The 20,927-nt window shown below is 46.6% G+C and overlaps 2 protein-coding genes across 3 annotated transcripts in view; both read right to left on the reverse strand.

Annotated features, from left to right (window-relative positions):
- The window catches only part of LOC134036536 (glypican-1-like), a 37,644-nt gene extending 27,622 nt beyond the window's left edge, over nt 1–10,022 (reverse strand). The window contains 2 exon segments of the mRNA XM_062481523.1: nt 9,323–9,799; nt 9,899–10,022. Coding sequence (XP_062337507.1) covers nt 9,323–9,491 — 169 coding nt within the window. The 5' untranslated portion in view covers nt 9,492–9,799; nt 9,899–10,022.
- An 8,200-nt stretch (nt 10,023–18,222) lies between these two features.
- The window catches only part of LOC134036635 (glypican-5-like), a 66,672-nt gene continuing 63,967 nt past the window's right edge, over nt 18,223–20,927 (reverse strand). For both annotated transcript variants that reach the window (XM_062481637.1, XM_062481636.1), the window contains one exon: nt 18,223–20,196. In XM_062481637.1, coding sequence (XP_062337621.1) covers nt 20,027–20,196 — 170 coding nt within the window. In that variant the 3' untranslated portion in view covers nt 18,223–20,026. The remainder of the gene's footprint in view (nt 20,197–20,927) is intronic.

Genomic DNA, 20,927 nt, shown 5'->3' on the forward strand with positions numbered 1-20,927 from the left:
GGATTTGAATTCCCATCCCCTAAATTTGTCAACAACCCTGCCTGCCATGCCTGCCATGCCCAAACTACCTTGGCACCCAATAGGCACACGTACCTCTGTACCGAATGCCAACTCCGACAGAAACATGGTTGTGGTTGCAGTGCCAGCCAGCCTCTATTCTTGTCTATAACTCTTGTCTAAAAGTTTGAAATTTGATTGGCCTGCCAGTGCATGAAAGATAATAATCAATCTAGAATAAGTGATAGAGGGGGGAAATGTGTTGGGGAACTAGTTTGAGACTGATTTCACTTTAACGATGCAGGGTCTGCACACACAAACACAAGGTTTTACAAATACATACTCTTCCAAAGGTTCAAAAATACACACACATCGCATGCATCAGTCAGCTGGGTGGACTTGTGTGCAGTCGGTACAGAGGTCGAAGCAAGGCGTGACCTAGACTGAATGACAGAGGTTCAAACAGCGGGTCTCGGAGTCAAAGGACTATGTATGTTTACAGAACAGCTGTGACACAGCTGCAATACAGTAAGTGTAAGTGTCAGACTATGTTGGTGTGTGCAGTATGACAGTCAAGTCTCCCTAAAACCTCTCTGGAGATAAAGAGCCTGAAAAAGAGAGGGAGAATGTGAGGTGTGACTAAAGGGCCCAGTCTAAGCTCAATGCCAGTCACACAGGCAGGTAGGCAGGTAGGCAAATAAGCAGACAGGCAGTCAGACAGGCAGGCTGGTAGGTAGGCAGGCAGGCAGGCAGCGCCTCTGGATTTGTGATTTAATTTGTGTGAGTGATGCCTCGGGGCCTGGGATGCTGCTGCTGGGAGGCTGGGCCCAGGACAAGGACTGCTCAGCTTTACAGCTGAAGGAGATTTACACACGCGCACACACACACACACACACACAAACACACTCCCAAGCAAACACACCCACTCACAGAAACACCAATCAAGATCAACTTCAACTTCAACTTCAGTTGCCACTTGTATCGAGTACAGGAACAGGTAGGCAGGTTGGACCTGCTCCTCTTGACATCCCTAGCAGCCTATCTAAACCTCCAATAAAGAAGCTAAACATTTAATGAATAGGTCCTAACCAATTATGAGTTCATATGCATCAACAATGTGTAAAATGTAAGTAAAAAACGGATCAATTGCATACTGAATAATTCACCTAACAACTGAGAATAACCTAAGCTAAGAATAACAACTAAGAACTAAGAACTAAGAAGGTGTGTTTGTGTATCATCACTCACACACAAGCACAGGCAAATACACACAGACACACACAGACACAGCAGATAGGAGTTCATTAATCTAAAGAGAGGAGAGCGGTGGAAAGAAGAGGATAGTGAAAAAAGGGAGATTATGAGAAGGGAACTGATCCAGAAACAAAAGAAGAAATAAGGATGAAAAAATATGATAAATGACTGAAATGGAAAAAGAGAGAAAGAAAGGAAATGCTTAGTATCCCATCCATACAGTACACAAGGGCCTCATCCATCTCAATTTTCATGCATTGCTCTCTCTCTCTCACACTCTATCGCACACTCTATCTCTCTATCCTTCTCTCTGTGTCAATCTCAGAAGGATTCGTTGAGAACATGAAAGATTTACAAGAACAGACTTTTAGTAAGAGCCAGGACCAAACATCCACACAGACACACACACACAATCACACACACAGCCTTTCACACTCACATTTGCACACAAGACAATTATTCTGCAGAGCCAGAAATTAGATTAAAAAAACACTAGGGAGGAGAAGGGCACACACACACACACCAACAAGCACACACATACACACACACACACACACACACACAAGCACACGCATACACACATACACGCTCACACAGATACATGAACAAAAGCATGATACCTTACCATCCAGACCAAACACTGAACACAATGTTGCTTACACACACACACACACACACACAACATCCTACACATACGAAGCTGGAGTTGAAGGGGTTCGCTTTAGCGATTTAAAATATTTATAAGCCAGGACTCTGCAGGGGAGGAACAGGAGATGAAAATAGTGAGAGTGAGAGGGCAGATAAGGGAGAGACATGGAGAGACAGAACCACTAAGATGCACTCCATTCAACCAGAGTGGGAGGAAGGGAAGCTGAATAAGCTGGAAGTCTGGGAGTGAGGGGAGGAGGAGAGGACAGCACCCTTTTAGCACTTCTGAGAGGGGCGCAACACCACCCTTCCTGACCTCTGTTTATCTCCCCCTCCTTCCCTCTCTCTCCCAGACCTCCACCAAAAGGAATTAGAAGACTGTAGAAAGACACAGACCGGAAGAAAACTCTCCCAACCAAACTAAACTAAACGGCTTGTTTTGCTGATGATGCAGAGCAATGTGCAAACTCCATACCATACAGATAACTGCTACGTAAACATCTCAAAAAGCCCCCGAAAGTTTTAAATTGCATTCATAGCATGCCCAGCCCAAGATAAGGTCATTTCTCTACGGACTATTTCATCTTTTAAAGGCAACCGTGGGGTTTGGAGATCTCTAAACTAATTCCACAGCAGAGTGGGATCCAAACAGCTCCTGGGGTGTAAGTACTGTAGCTGTTAAGAGAGGAGGAAAGAGGAACAATCTCTCCTCTTTCATTACATTTCAAGATATGGGGAGAGCAGAAGGAGCAGACTGTGACGGTGTTGAGAGAAAGCAAAGCCAATAAGCAGCTTGCTTAGATCCACTTTACAAATATTGTAGTTTATCAACACAAGGTAATGGACCACAATGTTCTTGTGTTTGATTGCCTGGTTACTATTTCCTGGCTGTACCCGTGCTGTTGCTGTCTTCAGGAAGAGGATATAGATTATAGAGAGGGGGATGGGTTAAGCTCAGTGGCATTTGACTCCAAATCATGAGGTTGCAGGGTCAAATTCCTGCACTGAATATTGCTTTGGATAAAAAGGTCTGCCAATGAGTACATTACTTGGACACAAAGCTGCTTTGAGTGACATGCTGGACATGAAACCAGATCCAGATGTTAGGTGGACTTAATGACTGTAACCCTCTTTTACTAGCAGGTGTTGTTGGCTGGGAGACGATTTGAATGTGTCAAAACGACTTTGTTAAATTAGTATGTTCCTGGAAAATGCTGAAATTGTCTACTCAAGTAGACATACTACTGCATTCCAAACATACACACACACCTGCTTTTGTGCAAACAGAACTACACATGCACGCTCTTCTGGTTGTCTGAGGAGGCCTAATTAATGTAATGTGTGTGTGTGTGAGAGAGAGAAAGAAAGAAAGAGAGAAAGAGAGAGAGAGAGAGTTGTATGTGGCAGTGAGTGGGAAAAGAGAGTGGGAAAGAAATAGAGAGAAAAGAGAGTGTGTGTGTGCGAAATAGTCGTGGCTCCCTTCTTCACTGTTCTTCCACTCCCTCTCTCTCTCTTTCTCTCACTCTCTCTCTCTCTCTCTCTCTCTCTCTCTCTCTCTCTCTCTCTCTCTCTCTCTCTCTCTCTCTCTCTCTCTCTCTCTCTCTCTCTCTCTCTCTCTCTCTCTCAGACACAGCCACCGCCTTTTAAATATTCTTTTGCAGTTGGCCAATGGCCGGGGGAACAATACCAATCGAATCAAACAAGGCACAGAGAGCCCTGGTTAGAAGTGTGTGTCCTCTTGTGCTCTGCTCCTCTAGACTTAATTGATGCTTCAGGTGTCTAGGGTGTGCTCCTTCAGCTTGTCTGTCAGGGCTGCTCAAAAGCACTCCATGTGACTGGCAAGTTCCAACACCTCTTTTGTGTATTTTCCTCCGTCACATTCCTTCATTCTATATTATGATATACGTTTTATTCTGTAAAGGACTGTACTTTCCCACTCCCTCTCTCTCTCCTGCTCGTCACTCAGTTCCTGTCTAGGATATGTTTCCCTTGGTGGGACTAGTGTGGTTTAACAAGTCTGAAAGAAAGAAAAAAATCACTTTTTATTTGGTCTTTTACTGTAATCTGTTTTACACTTCCTGGAACATGTATCCTGCTATCACATGTTTTCATAAACGTTGGGGGACAGTTCTTATGGAGCTGGAGCCTCATTGTGTGCAGGATTACAAATGTGAGGCTGAGGCTGAAAAAGTGTTTTACTGCCTTAAGACTGTTTCATCGTTTTCTCTTCCAGCATAAAGTGGCCTTTGCTACCCCCTGGTCTCTCAGCACCAGTCAGACGTGGACCCTGGGCCCTGGGGCCTGCCCTGTCACCTTACACAGATCCATCAAACAGGCCTGCCAGTGGGGGACGAAAGGTCACCTTGGCTAGTGTTGCCTCCTGTCCCCTGAGGAACAGTGGGGATTGCATGCGTCTGTGTGTGATTTTGTGAGTCAACTGCATTTGTGTGCGTGTGTGTATGTACTGTGTGTGGACCTGCTAAAGGTGCCATTTGCTCTGGTGTAAATCCTCCTATATTTCATACAAACAGGCCTCCTGCTACTGTGCACACCCAAGCATGCACAAACACACAGAAGCATGTTGAAGTGCTCGAGAGGGACACACACACACACATTCTTTTCTACATTTCTCTCGCTCTTTCTATTAAGACCGCTGTACCGGAATCCCATACGTAAGTCCATAGAGGTGTGTGTGTGCATGTGTGTACACCTGCACTCTCACATGTGAGAAGGAGTTATACACCACCAGAGGGCAGATAGTAGGCTTGGAGATGAACAGACAGACACAGAACACAGATGCCTCTGGTAAGCAGTGATGTTGAATTCTTATTAACTTGATGTAAAATTCCACCCACCCGTCCATTTAATCTCTGAGAATGGCAATTTACAGCTGTGCTGCAACTCTACTTTTCTCCTCACCGAAACTCTCCTCGCCTTTCCTCTTACCAATTTCCCCTCGAAACATCTCCCTTCTCTCAAATTCTTCCTTCTTTTCCTATCCTCTCTCTTCCCTGATAGATAGATAGATAGATACATAGATAGTCCAATCCCTCCTCTTCTCTTCTCCTCTCCTCCTACTTTTCTCCTCTCCTCTTCCACTGGAGAACATCAAACACTCCGTGGTCTGTTTCATGCTTCCAGCAGCCCATTATGGCTTAATGCTTCAGAAGCTTCTTACTGACATCAGCATTTTAACAACTTCAGCACATACACAGGGTAGGCAAACAGACGCAAACACACACACACACACACAAACACCCCCAAATGCACAGCCCACTGACTTTCAAACGGCAACAGATTTATGGAGCGCCAGTCAGTCAGACAGATAGAAGTGTTGTATTCCATCTAAGCAAACCCGGGATACACACATGTGGGCCCGACAACCGAGCACATGCCAGGGAGAGAACCCCCTCCGAGCGCCTGGATCGCTGACGAACAGTGTGGGGCTCCCGTCGTCACATCCCAGTCTGCTCCGCGATGCAGAGAAAACCCCATAAACGTCCGTGTGCATTTCAAATCAAATCAAATGTATTTGTATAGCCCTTTTTACACGCAAGCATGTCACAGAGGGCTTCACATATGCCCATAGAACTGCCCCTCAACCAACCTAAACCCTCAAGGAAGACAAGGAAAAACTCCCAAAAAACTCAACAGGAGAAAAAAAAAAAGGAAGAAACCTTGGGAGGAGCAATTCAGAGAGGGATCCCCTCCTCCAGAGACGGTTGGTGGGAGAGAGGAGCAGAACACAGGCTAAACATAGTCATATAGTGTCGATGGGTTTTTAAAACACCAAAATCCATTATTCAACTTTATAGATGTAGGACAGGACCGGGAGACTCGCGACCAGGTCCAGCGTTGGCTGACCGACGACCAGGCAGGTGCTGACAACTCAAACCCCCCACACCACAAGGGATGTGTGTGGGGGGGACAGAGAGAAGAGAGCAGGGATTAGAGAATGCCAGGAGCAGCTAACAGTTACAGTCATAATAGAATGAGATCCCATTTAATGTGTGTTTGTGTGAGCGGAGGCAGACTGGAGAGAGGGGGGGGGTATCGATGTCAGAGACATCCAAAATAACCGTGGGCAAAAAAGCTGCTGTCGTTCACTTCCAAATGCACGGTATAGCAGCTTCATCAGCATGGACGCCCTGTCTCCACACAGCTGCTCTGAAGCAGGCAGGGGTCAACCTTTAGCTGGGCCAGCAGGGTTCCTTCCAGGCCAGAGACAGGCAGACCCCCCTGGGTTATATTTTTAGACAGCCTTAGCCTCATAATGAAGGCTGTTTGAGACCTTCAGCTGGACACAAAATGTCACAGGCTGCACGGTTGCTGCATGCCGTTTGGCGGGTGTACAGTGGCTGTCGGCTGTCTTTGTGCGTGTGTGTGTGAGGGGCATTTATTTAACTGTTATTGTGGAGAGCAGAAATCCCTCATGAATCGTAAAACGAGTTACATTTGAATGTGTGGAATTTGTGAATTCGGTTAGAATTGGGGTTAGGAGTTAGGGATGGTTTTGGGGTTAATGTTAGGAGCAAGGCTTAGGTTTCAGATAATGTGTTCAGGATAAGGTTTTATCATATCACTAACCTGATTTAAAAAGGTGATATTGAGTCAACCAGGGAGATTGTGTTGTGTGTGTGTGTATGTGTGTGAATGTGCATGGAAGTGGGAGGAGGTTAATGCCACATATGCCCCCCCTCCACACACACACACACAGATGTACCACTATGGTGCAGAGGCGGTCTCAAATCGTCAAAAGCACAGAAATTCCCATGCCTCTCCTCACCGCTGTGACACACCGAAAATAGACAAATACCACGTTCAAACCCCAACCGAGTCTTTAGCGACAACCCATCATCCCGGCCCTACACCCCCAACAACTGTGTCGCTATCCACACACTCACTGATTTAGCCGATGTCTCCACCCACACCCGTAATTAGTGTGCAACATAGTCCCAGAGCCAATAGGCCGTTTGTAAACAGCAGGGACGAAGCATGGACCCTGGGGATAGACAAGCTAATAACCAGGCCTTTGGAGCTCCTACCGGAAGTGTCCAGGAGTTGACTGTGTAATGGTTTGTGGGCGTGTGTGTGTCCGTGGAGAGAGAGACAGAGTATGTGTGCGTATGAACGTGTGCGTGTGGAGGGGGAGACAGACTGTGTGTGTGTGTGTGTTTGTGTGAAAGTGTAGGTGTGTGTGTGTGGCTCAAAACAGGCACCGTTGACGATTTCGATAAACGGGGAATGTCCTCGTCCCAAAGACAAACCGATCGTTAAGCCTTCGTCACTGTAATGATGGGGTGGGACAAGGAGGGCACAACCCACTCCTACCCGCCACCTCACACACACACACACACACAATAACACACAATCAACCGGCATCACTATGAAACCATGCCAAAATCACACAACCACAACACCGTAACGTCTATCTATACACACGATCACACTATAAGATAAAAAAGGATTAATGCACAAAACAGGCTCGGTTCTCTTGGGATTACATAATCAGTACGCAGGAGAGTCCATGCGAGATCTGGCGTCGATGCTAAAGCATGCTTCGAGACAGATATTCGAGTGGGAGTCGAACTACACTCCTCGTCTCCTAGCTTACTTGTCTTCTCGTTTCCTTCAAGCAAAAAATGAACAGCCAGCATGTCACAAGCTAATACGACATCGGTAAGACCTGTTGGATGTCGTGACTGGAGAGCTCCATGGATGAGAACAGAGGAAGGAGACGTGGAAGGAGACGGAGGAGAAACAGAAAGAGATCGATGAGGGATGGGGAAAAAAAGAAGGGATGGGGAGGAGAAGATACAAGGCTGGAGGAGAAACGGAGGAAGAGGAAGGTGAGAGATGGATGGAGACCTTCACATTTCTGGAGGCTCACAGCAGAACAGGGAAAGAATCCTTTTGACCTTTGGAAATTGGGACACGGTCTCGTTGTCACACAGTAAATCACAGAAGTGCTCTCCTAACCAGCTTGAGACGATTCGGAACGGTACCATGATGAAGCTTGTGGGACACCCAGGACATGCCACAGGTCATTGGTTAGAAGGTGTGGCCACCGCCCCAGAGCCTTGTCATTAGAACACTTTGGTATGTTCAGGAGGTACAGAATGAAGAGATCCTGAACCTCCTTGCTATTCATTCTTCATCCCTTCTAGCTTTATCTCTACTGGTATACTCTCTCTCTCTCTGTCTTGGTCTCTGTCTCCCCCCCCCCTCTCTCTCTCTCTCTCTCTCTCTCTCTCTCTCTCTCTGTCTCTGTCTTGGTCTCTCTGTCTCTCACCATCTTCTGACAGACTCAGACAGATGGCAGTCGTATGTGACGGATCTGTGCTGTAAGCCTTGTTGATTAGACACTGATAAAAGAAAGGGCTGTCACATCAGCCCACAGGGCTGGCTGTGCTGTTAATGTCCGGTGATTGATTAAGACTCAATGGTTAATCATTTTGATAATGGCAAATTGGCAACGGGGCCCCCCCATTTTAATGATGGCTGTCACTTGGTGACACTAACTGTTCCATCCAGAGACATCGAAACATCATAGAGTGATTAAAATGAACGGCTACCGTTGAAATGACCTGGTTACAGCTGAAAATACAAACACACACACACTCACACACATACAAACATACACACATCTTATTTAATAGTGCAACATTTGTTTCTCGTGCAGGAAGGGCTTATATCTGAGTATGGACATTGCAAGGAACAGTGTGTGTGCATGTGTGCACATGTCTATGTGTCTGTGTGTACGCATGTGCAGTATGTGTGTGGGTTCATGCACGCATGTAAAAATGTGTGTGCGTGTGTGTGTGTCTGTGTGATGTGTGTGTGTATATGTGTGGTAACCACTGTGGATAATTTCTTGGAAGGCTCACAGGCAATCCTAGGAGACATAGCTAGATTGTGATAGCGCCTATGAAAAGAACCCTTTCTGACATCAGAGGATGACACAGTGAGCATATTTGAGCTGCAGTTATATGCCATGTGGTCAACTGACTTTCGACTGGAGTTTTCAGATAAGGACTCTGTGAATGAGAGACACAAAGAATGAAAGGGAAGGGGGGGTGGGGTGGGGGGGGGGCATCCGTGTGTGTTTGGGGAGGGACATTATCTAATCCTAAATTAATCGAGTCCAAATGTGTTAATAATGTTGGCAGCACAGTAGCCTACACTTGGCAGTGTGTATTCCACTGTATTCAATGTGGAGCAAAACAGACCTAATTAGCCAAGTCTAAATTTGTTATTTTCAAGCAACTTGCCTGAGGCTATCCTCATGGCCAGTTAAGACAACAGGCAAATCATTTCAATATATGTAAGCTGACAAAATGATTGGTCATTTCTGATCATTAAAGGAAGCTAAGTGAAGCACACCCGGCATGTGCGCTGCGCGTTGAGGTTATCTGAAGCGTACCTGATATTTCAGACAGGGGAACTTCGTCCAGACCGAACCCTTTGCCAGTGTAAAACTTCCTGATATCCGAACAACTCCGGGCTTTGGTGATCGCGTCGTCCCCATTCCCCAGCGCAGTTAGAGCGCAGAGGACCAGAATAACAATCACGTACGAATCCATCCCCGCCATCCCGACCGTTACTGGGGCCGCCGAGGGAAAATCAGGCAGACAGGTGACTGAGCGAGGGAATTACTCCCGTTGGTCAGAATCCCCCTTTAATACCCGCTCCACGTCCTCGCCTGTTGATAGGGCTCCGCTCCTTTCTCCGCGCGCTACTGCTCGAAACAAGTGAGAGTCTTGAGCACGCACGATGCAGACAGCGGAGCCTTTAACTACAGTGACCCAATTAAAGAATCACGCATCTGTGTTGAGCCAGTGCATCTCAAATGTGTCCGGCGTCTCGATGTTCAGTCGCCTGATTCGACTGTTTGTCTCACCTGAGAGTAGGTAAGAGAGAGTTAGAGGGCACCAAAATAAGTATCGTGAATATCGTGAAGTGCTGAGGTGTCACTCAACATAGCTTTATGAATCTTTACCTTGAGATGTCTCGAGGGGATCCAAGGACGGGGAGCGCGGCGAAGGTTCAGCGGGAATGAAGGGTCCGATCTGTTTCACTGTAACGATGCTCTACCGGCTGTGACACTCGTTCGAAAGGGGAGGCGGAGACAGATATGGGTGGGACGCTGCCCTATTGAAGAGAGAGAGAGAGAGAGAGAGAGAGAGAGAGAGAGAGAGAGAGAGAGAGAGAGAGAGAGAGAGAGAGAGAGAGAGAGAGAGCGTAAGAGAGAGAGAGAGATACAGAGAGATACAGAGAGAGAGAGAGACAGGGAGAGAGAGATACAGAGAGAGATACAGAGAGAGAGATACAGAGAGAGAGATACAGAGAGAGAGAGATACAGAGAGAGAGAGATACAGAGAGAGATACAGAGAGAGACAGAGAGAGAGAGAGAGAGAGAGAGAGAGAGAGAGAGAGAGAGTAGGTGAGAGAGAGAGAGAGAGAGAGAGAACACCAGGATAGCACAATTTATTTTTCACAAGATGCTGCTTCAAATCCGTGAACATATCTATATCTTTTTATACAACTACTTTGCTACGTTGCTACTATGCTTGAGTCTTATCTCCAATGAGGGCAACTTATCTGTGCTGGAGAATGTGGAACATGCAGTTTGGTGACCTCATGCCCAGGTGCTCTTAGGTCATTTAATTATCAGTCACTCTCACCTAAGATACCTGACCTCCAATCAGAGGCTTCTGTCAGGTTGTGACTCGTGTTCCTCCAATCAGGAGTGAGCGTCCACATGCTATCCTCAAGGTGTCATTAGACAGACAAAGAGACGGCCTGCACAACATGTAACCTCTTTCCCCCCCTCCCAAAAGTCTATATTTTTGGTTGTGTATGCGTGTGTAAGAGAGGTCAGTGACTGACTGACTGACTGACTGACTGACTGTGTGTGAGTCAGTGAGTGAACGTGTGTGTTTGGGTGTCTGCTTCCCACCCAAACCGACCCACAATTTACCTTTGCATCATAAATAATGGATGTACAGCTGGTCCAATCCATTATAAAGTCCAAAGTCAACTCTGCTGTATCGTGATTTAAATCGGTCTCGTTCTTTCCGCCTGCCTCTCTCTCTCTCCCACACTCGTCTTGGCAGTCCATCTCTGTGCGTGGCGTTGGATGTGTGATGTCCATGTATTTTAATGGGATGCTGCTCCTACACAGACTGCGTCAGTGAGCTTCTTTCACAGGTGCCTGCTGGGCTCGGTGCTTACACCACCCCTCGTTTCTCGCGCCTCCTCGGATAATAATTGCCTCTTCTTTTCCATAACTATTCAAATCAACTTTCTAACGAGCTGCATGGAGTCTATTGTCGACGGTCAAACCCACTCGCTTTCCCGTTGAGGACAGGCAGTGGGAAGAGAACCAGGACACACATTTACATTGTGACCTGTACATCCACACCCTACCTGTTTAGAAACGGTATTTCTCAATCCTTTGAGAACCCTCCACTTGTGTTTTTCAATCCAAAAAGGTTTTGTGGAAAACACGGAAGGCCGAGGTTAAAGTGTGTTCAGTTTTATCATCTCAATAACACACTGCACTACCTTATGCGACTTCGACACCGCTTGTCATTGAAAGACAGGAAATTGACATTGATGGAGAGAGTAAATTATTGAGAGAGAGAGGGAGGAGTGAGAATAGACCGGGAGAGAGAAAAGGAGGGAGCAAGAGGGGGAGGAAGAAGTTACAGTGAGGAAGAGAGGAAGAAACAAAACAAAAGAGTTAGGAGAGTTAATAATGCCATAAATAATCACTTCCTGCTAGCACATGCTTGTATTTGGGTTAACTGATATTGTTCCTGAAGACATTAGGCAGTGACACTCACTATAAATACTGTGTCCCTGTGTGACTGGACGAGTCCAAACATAGCTGCTGTCCTCTCACCTCCCACATGACAATGCCACTGACTAATAACTACTGGCACTTGCCTTTTCCCTCTCTGTCGCCAGTCGTTGTCCTCACCCATACAAGGTCGGTCACCTGTGGTAGGTTATCGTGGTGCTGACAAGGCCAAGTGTGTGTGTGTGTGTGTGTGCAGTGTATTTGTGTGACAGAGAGAGAGAGAAAAAGAGAGAGAAGAACATGTTCTGTGTGTGTTCTGTGTGTGTTCTGTGTATGTGTGTGTGTGTGTGTGAGTGACAGAGAGAAAGAGAGGGGGGGAAGAATTTGTGCTGTGTGAATATGTGTGTGTGTGCGTGCATATGTGCGTGAGAGAGAGACAGAGCAAAAAGGATACATTCTTTGTGTGTACGTGTGTCGGTGTGTGTGTCGTGTGAGTGTACAGGTTGGTACCGTGCTGCAGAAGTAAGAAGGTGGGGCTGGACTCCAGATGATGTCATTAACAGTGGCCCATGGCTACTGCAGGTTGCCTCCAGACTGCCTCCTTCAACTTTTATTGGCTCTGACCATGAAAGAACACTAATGAGGACCAGGATCCTGCTGTGTGCCTGTATGCATGTGTGTATGTGTGTGCATAGAATGGGTGTGTGTTTTGAGGGGGAGATCTCCTGTACGACCACTCTGCAGCACACTCACACACACGCATTCCCTGTAATTACATGGCAGGCCTGTTCTGGGCGTGATGGGGATTTGAGTGGAATTATACTGCTTTGCAGAGGTAGGGCCACACCTTTTTACATACAGACATATACTCAATGAAACTCCCACATGCACACTTACACACACACACACACACACACACACACACACACACACACACACACACACACTACATGTACATTGTGGCAGTATGAGTGTTACACAGAGAGCAGCAATGCAGTATTCAGGGCTGTTACAGACTCACTGGGCTTTCTACAGTCAATGGCTTTCATCAACCACACACACACACACACACACCCACACACACCCACACACTGAGAGAAAGAGAGAGAAAAAAAGATCAAAAGAACGGAAAATAAAAACTGGTGCGCAAACAACAGAGTGAAAGTAAAAGGGGATCTGGGAAAGATGACTGGCCAATTGAGGAAGATGGACGGCAAAAAGAGAACGCCCGAAAAAGATGAACTATGATGGAACGGGTGAGAGAGTGTGACTTAGTTCTTCCAGCCAGCCCAGGTTCTCCGGGTCCCCTTGGTGGGTAGACTGGCGGAGAGGTCAGATGCCTGGGGAGAGGTCGAGAGACACAGGGCCAAGCTTGCCACTCTCTCACCTTGAGAGCTCCTTCCCATCACATGGGCTGGATAATAACTCTGTGAGAGCATTCCAAACTCTCATCCCACTGACAGCCATAATATGAACCAATCAGAACAAACCAATTGGCCGCGCTGCTGTCTGTCTCCAGTGGGGTTAGACAGATAATAGGTGTGATTTGTCACACCCATCTACCTTAGACTTGCAATCCTATTTGGCAGTGCCTGCGGGGCTCGGGGAAGGAAGAGGAGAAATTAGTAATGGGACTTCAGGTGTCTCAAAAGCTGTCGGGGTTCTTTCTCACGGCGCTGAGCGTCTCCTGCCCCCCCCCACACACACACACACACAACACACACACTTCAACCCTCTCTGCCACTCTGCCAGTGTCACCACACCACTTTGCTAACCTTTCCCCCCCCCCCCCCCTTCATCCAGTTACTCTGTTCGTTTGCCCACACACCGTTCTCATCTAAATATTTAAGCTGCCCTATGTGTCAACTGTCTGCAAGGATGAATTAACCGAGCTTTCTTCAGCGGCCCCTGACTGTGAGAACTCATGAATGGCCCAGCAGAGGGCAGGGGTGTGTGTGTAAGGGGGGGGGGGGGGGTGGGTGGGGGGGGGGGTTACCTTTAACCATATTCTGGAAAGCTGCCCGTAAAAAACGTTTGTACTGAAATGTTTGTAGTCTTAGTTTATCCCATACTTTCTCTTACTGTATGAACCATGTTGTGAGCAGACCAATGAAGTTAACCTGTTTCCAATCGAATGTGATGGCTTGATGGTAAGTTTTGCAGTTGTTAAGTTATGTGCCTGTCCTGTGTGGATTCAATCGATATGCATGTTATTTTCAAGAGGACAACACCGTCAGACCATCTTTCTGTCTCACGTTATTTTTTTAGATGCAATATTTTCATCCCATAGTCTAAAATCAAAATGGGATCATTTGAATTTTCCAGCCAGTTGTGTTCATTGTCACAGGCAATCATGTTCCCTCCAAAGTATTTGATATGATTATAAATAGCTTTTGGACCGAGGTCAGGTTGAGGCCCCTTGTGTGATGAGATCCAGACATCAGCTATGCAGCATACACGCCTTCTGGTGTGGTCACCGTGGGAGGGGGGGCACATCTCATACACATGCTCTTGTTCTCAGACCCCCGCACTGAGCGCTTCATTATTTTCCCAGCACCACCACCCAAGAACGCAGGGAAATTCTTTGGACATTCCTCCATTCTCTTTGCAGTGGAAGCCCTCTTATCAAGTTACTCTTCGTACTTGGTCCCCATTTGTTTGGTTGAAAAAGACAAAAGTAGACAGTGTGATGTAACCTCTGCTCTTGGTCCAACTAACACACATATGGATGAGCAGATGTTGATGTTTTGCACCATCTAATTAAAAGCCACGATCCCATTACAATGGCTGTCTAAAGAAATGTTTTTCTATGGGAATTTTCAGTTATTAAAGACTACCCCCCATGGTTGAAACTATTCTCAAGGTGTGGGTTTACGGTTATAATCTCCTCTCTCACACACACACACACACACACACACACACACACACACACACACACACACACACACACACACACACACACACTGAAATACACACACACTGAAATACACACGCACCAATACACGTGTGCAGACACATACTCTCACACACTCAGACACACACATACAGATGCACACACACATGTACACTCACACACCTGTAAAGGGGCTGGGCCGGCTACAGTAATGGAGACTTGTACTCAGATAAATGGTCCTTTCAGCACTCTCCACGTACAGTGTTGTAAAACTGCACTGTAAAACAAATGTGGCCTATAAATCTGTCTGGTGGTGGGAACAAAAACGCTTTCAAACGTTGCTGTCAGGGAGAACATTTCCCTCAAAACCAAAAGTAAAATGACTAAATGTAAATGTAATGTGTGCTCTTCATAGATTTACAAGACCCACTTGACTTGAGCTCTTTTTAAGCCAGTAGAGAGTCGCTGTTGTTTCATCCTACATAAGAAATTAAAGTTATTTGTTTCATGTAAAATGACAAAAACATGGCATGCATGGGGTGGTTTGTAGCTCAAGGAGTATATGGGACACATCCACAAGGCTACTGTCATATCTATGTTCTCCTGGACTCTTCCACATTCAGACGACTATGTAGAACCTTGCCGGAGTCAAAAATACATTGTAATACCGCCTACTCTGGACCTCAGACTCTGGGTCCGGTCAGGTCATGTCTTTATTACAGAACAGAAGTGCTATGACTAATCCTAAACCGATGGGACCCAGCATTATTGCCTTGTAGCTTCTCTGAATTATTTTGGCAATCTCAGAGTCACTCGTTATGTTTGTGGAGATGCAGTTGAACCAGTGGGCAGGAGGGAGCTGGGGGAAATGGGTCTCTCACTCTTTGACCATTTCAAGGTTTTTGTGTGAGTGTGTGGTGGGGTGATCATAAGTGTGTGATCATGTGCATGTATTGTATGAGGGTGTCCTCTCTTTGTGTGTGTGGGAATCTGATTGATCTGTATGCTGGGTTGTACACTGGAGTGTGTTATGACACAGTGTAGAGAGAGTATCTTCATTCTCTTTACCTGCTGTCTGCAAGGAAGTACTTCCACACGACACGTTCAGCCAATCAGAGGAAGGAAGGGGGAGGTTGTCAGGTTTCCTGCAACAAAATAATACCTCAAGCCTGGTGTGTTGCTTGACTTGCTCAGTTTACTGACGTGTCCACAGTTCATCTCATACTTTTTTCTTTTGGCAGCAGAATCCTGTCAGAGAGTTCTCACACTCTCTCTCTCCATCTCCCTCTCTCTTCCTATCTCTCTCCATCTCCCTCCCTCTTCCTCTCTCTCTCTGTCAACCTCTCTGTCTGAAGGTACATGAGTTGAAGGTGACAGACTTCAACCACAAGAATGAAACTGAAGTATCAGCTCTGGTCCCCGTCTCCTCTCTCCCTTCTCCTATTTAGCCCTTTTCTTTTTTCCCCCCCTTCCTTCGCTCCTTTTCACGCAGTTTGAAGAGCTATTTCCAGAAGAGCTATAGTATCGCCTGCCAGTCCCCAGCTCCCAAGGCATTCTGGGAAAAACTATCCGGGCTCCTCCCTCCTCCATCCGTTTGCCTGGGGGAAGATTATTTCCATAAAGAATGTTTCATGTGCATATATTTATGGACGCACTGATACCGTAATATTAAATGTGTGTTGTATTGCTGTATAGTGACACACAGACTCTTTGCCGTCACTGAGGTTAAGCTGATGCCATCACCTCATTTGTGCTGATGTTAACATTTTGAAAATAGACCAGACAAGAGAGCTCAGCAGCTGTGACCCGAGGTTCCCCTCAGTCTCAATGTAACGCTCAATCTGTGTGTGTGTGTGTTTGCCCTGTACACTGTGTGTGTGTGTGTTTGCCCTGTACACTGTGTGGTTCGTAGTCGTGGGCTTTCTCCTGCAACCAAATACTCTCTCTCAATTTCACCCACGAACATATCCCCTAACTCTTCCAAACCAACTGTGTGTGTATGTGTTTGTGTGTGTGCAACGTGTCTGTCAGTATACACCATGAAGACTGTTCTGCTTTACCAAGCAGAATGCAGTCAAGACTGGGAGTTTGCCTCAGACTGGATTCTCTCTCTACCAGACACTCACTTAGTCTCACACCCAGTGAGACCTATATAATAGAAAAGGCTGAGATAGTCTTCCTCTGTATGTGTGTGTAAAATGTGTGTCAGTAATATATGTGTGTGCATGTGTGTACTGTGCTTGTGTATACTGTGTGTGTGTCCATTTGTGTGTGTACTTGTGCAGGTGTGTCCATGTGTGTGTGTCCATGTGTGTGTGCTGTGTGTGTGTGTGTGTCCATACATGTGTGTGTCCTGGCCCCGGTCAGTCTGAGAGTGGGGGGGTGGTGGTGTCCATACCCATGTTGAGGTGTTCCGTGGCCACAGTGGGAGATGTGGAGCGATGACATATCCCAAACGAAGCATGTATATTTGCGTGCATGCCTGTGCCTGATTTAACTTGAACGCAACTCTTTTGGTTGTACCTTATGGCGATGACGAGTTTATCCATCTAATGATGACAGTGATGATAACTGACAGTATCAGGCCTAGTCAGCCCTGATGCACCTCTTGGACAGGATAGCCCCACAGTGGGTTCAGCCCTGGGAGCCTGTGTGTGTCTACTGTGTGTGTCTGGTGTGTGTGTCTGGTGTGTGTGTCTATTGTGTGTCTGGTGTGTGTCTGCTTTAAAACAGCTAACGGTCATGCTAATTCGAGTGCCGACAGCGGTGGCTAATTTGTGAATTATCGTCCCAAAATAGCAAACTTTCCTATTGCAGAGTGGTCAGCCATCCAGCCATCCTGTCTGCCAGCTGGCCCGGTCAGTCACACATCAGCTGAGAGATCTAACGGTCACTGTCAACACCAGTGTCGCACTGCCACTGCAGCGACTGCCCCAGTGTGGTTCCAATACTGGGATATCTCTCTCTCTCTCTCTCTCTCTCTCTCTCTCTCTCTCTCTCTCCTCTCTCTCTCTCTCTCTCTCTCTCTCTCTCTCTCTCTCTCTCTCTCCTCTCTCTCTCTCTCTCTCTCTCTCTCTCTCTCTCTCTCTCTCTCTCTCCTCTCTCTCTCTCTCTCTCTCTCTCTCTCTCTCTCTCTCTCTCTCTCTCATCTCTCTCTCTCTCTCTCTCTCTCTCTCTCTCCTCTCTCTCTCTCTCTCTCTCTCTCTCTCTCGCTCCATCCCTGGTACAGGCATAGGCCATTGTCACATTGTTCGTTGTCACACAGACGCATTCGTTTATAGCGAGGAAAAGTGAAAAGGTCAACCCCGATACACCCCACCTCTCCCGGACTAGTGGGGCTGAAAATACAAATACATACAAATACAATTTGTATTTTCAAACACCTTTTTGAAATCATTGAGTCAAGTCAAGATCACTCAGGCACAGGTACACGTAGGCGAACGGATGTCAAGCCGTGTTGTAGAACAGGTCTCTGGTGATGTGCACAGGAGGGAGGTCCTTCAGAGCAGCTGTATTGCGTAGCAGAGCCTCTTTAACAGACATGTCACTACACGAGGAGTCGTCCACCTTCATCTTCCCAAATAGAAAACACACAGGAGGAAAAAACAAAAACAAGACGGCGGGAGCGACTTGAAATATATACATTTATACACATGCGATATGCCTCTACATGAGGTGGGAGCATTGGAGGCCAATTAAGAACATACATACAGTACATAGAGCAACAACAGAGGCAGGATAGTGATTCAGGTGGACTGCTTAGATGACATGACTAGAGACGAGGTTCTTCGTTTAGAACAGGACTTCAGAGCATGGCTGGGGAAATCTTAAAAACACGTCCAGGTTGAGAACAGATCTTTAAGAGGTACGTTATAGCTTCATCTGAGAATGCTGATTATGGACTTGATTAAGTTCAATTAAAAAACAAAACAACAATGGGATTTTGGAGCTTAAACAGGACTGACCCTAACGATATTATGAGACTGCGAATGGGCACACGGTATAAATATCTGTGTAATCATTTAATGAACCTTGTACTCGCTCAACACTTGTCAACCACTGCTGTACCCACAGAAACCCTCCCCTTTCACTCATCGAACTCAATACATTCATAACCCACAACCCTACACATTAAGCCCTCTCAGTCAGTTGTACCAGTTAAAACTATAATAACGTATGTAGAGTTTGCATGCATGTATGAGCAATTCAACGTACAAAAACACACAAAACAAACAAAAGTGTGTCCACAATGTGCAAACAGGCTCTGACTGAAAGTTTGTGGTGAAAGGGGTCCGTATGAAACCTCAAAGCCTAGAACAGCGCAGGGAGGTGACATACATGATGTAGCTGGTATATTTGTAAGTGAAGCATACGTATCTCGTTCGTTTTTTTCCAAAGCTTTTCTTCCAGATGTTATTAAAAGATGTTCAAGAAGAAAGAAGAACATGAAAAGGAAAGTAGAATAGAATCCAATAACGGCTATTTTAAAAAGGGCGTTTGTCGGGACCGTTTTCCAACAACAGTTTCTAAATATATTCCATCAAATCAATCCTATTTACAAGTTCATACTATACACACATACTTAGTCAGGTAAACATGCGTGTGTGTACTTTCTTTGTCATTACATTCTTTTCTTGCATAGATGCACTATATAGTAATCAGGACACATTGGGGCCTTGTCCACAGGTTTGTGTATTAAATCTACCACCAATTCCGTATTCCTGGTAAACAAAATAAATGTCACAAGAGTTTAAAACTGAGCTGAACTTTGTTGTCTTCAAGCAGCTGGTGCAAGAGTGAAGACAATGTTAGCTATAATCTCCGTAAGCCGTAGATATGAAAAGAGAGTATGTGTGATTGTATATGATTGACAGTGTATTTGTGCAAGTTTTTATTCACTTGCACGTACTGTACGAGTCAGTAGAATACAGTTCAGCTCTTTAGCATTCTCAAGTAAGAGAGATAGCTGGTGTGCGTGGGTGTGTGCCTGTGTGTGCGTGTGTGTGCGCATGTAAGCAGAGAGAGCAGAAAGGCTACGGTAGTCTCTCACACACAACCCACAGCATGCTGTACAGACTGTGGAGCAGCCCAGAGGAAGCAGCAGTCTACAGAACAATCTACCTGTGTCTGCATGTGTGTGTGTGTGTGTGTATGTGAATCAGTGTGTGTGTGTGCGACAAGCAAGTGCACACATACAAACACACATGAGGGGGACAGCAAATTCCCATCCCTTCCTCACACTGTCCCCTCTGTCTTTGTACCTGCTGCCCTGTCAACCCCCCACCACCACCCTAGCCCAAAACCTCCACCCCACTTCCCTCTACTCTCTCCCCAACATTGGCCCCCTGTGTATGGCCAGCGGACTGGGGGGGGGATCAGAGGTGGCGGGTGGTCTGTGTGGAGGGGCCCTGTGTGGCGCGCAGATAGCCTCACAGGCTCCAGGGGAGAGCCAGGCAGGCCAGGAGCAGGCCGAGGTGCAGCCAGGCGGGCAATGCAGCATCCCCTCTCACCCTCACCACCGGGGGTGCCTTCACCCCGGGGCTGGCCCTGGCTGGATCACTGGCTCGGGGACGGCCATCACTCGACACCTCTGTGTGGGCTGGGAGAGAGAGAGAGAGAGAGAGAGAGAGAGAGAGAGAGAGAGAGAGAGAGAGAGAGAGAGAGAGAGAGAGAGAGAGAGAGAGAGAGAGAGAGAGAGAGAGAGAGAGAGAGAGAGAGAGAGGGAGAGAGAGGTGTTATTTTTGTTTATGTTTGTCAGCAAAAATTAAGCTCACTGCCATTCACTCTGTTTGATACTGTACATTGACCAGCACACAGACCCTTACATAATCACCCTCTCTAGCTCACATACACACTGACAGACAGGTCTAATCTCCAGTTCAGAGGTCAAAGTGTCAATCAGAGATAGATCAGATGATGGGGGAGGGAAAACAGGCCAATAACAGCCCATTTAATCATGGGCATCACACACACATAAATAAACACACACTTTCCTGCTGACATCAGTGAAATCTCAGCCCACACTGTCTAAATAAAGTGTCCCTCTATCCCTCAGATCCTCTCTACCTCCCTTGCTCTCCTACAATCTCTCTCTTTCTCTTTCTCTCTCTCTTTCTCTCTCACCGTAGAACTTTACCCCCCCATCACCACTCATTTCCATTCTCTGCTTCACCTTGCCACCTTTCTCCTTTCTCTCCCCTCTCTCTCTCTCTCTCTCTCCCGGCCTACGCCTTTCCAAGGGTAGGCTGGGAAAGCTATCAGGTCATAAACGTGGTCACGCTGAAGAGTTAAGCCGTGTGTCGAAGCCATCTTAAAGCTGTGACTGCTACA

The sequence above is a fragment of the Osmerus eperlanus genome, chromosome 16 (assembly GCF_963692335.1).
Source record: "Osmerus eperlanus chromosome 16, fOsmEpe2.1, whole genome shotgun sequence".
Taxonomy (NCBI): domain Eukaryota; kingdom Metazoa; phylum Chordata; class Actinopteri; order Osmeriformes; family Osmeridae; genus Osmerus; species Osmerus eperlanus.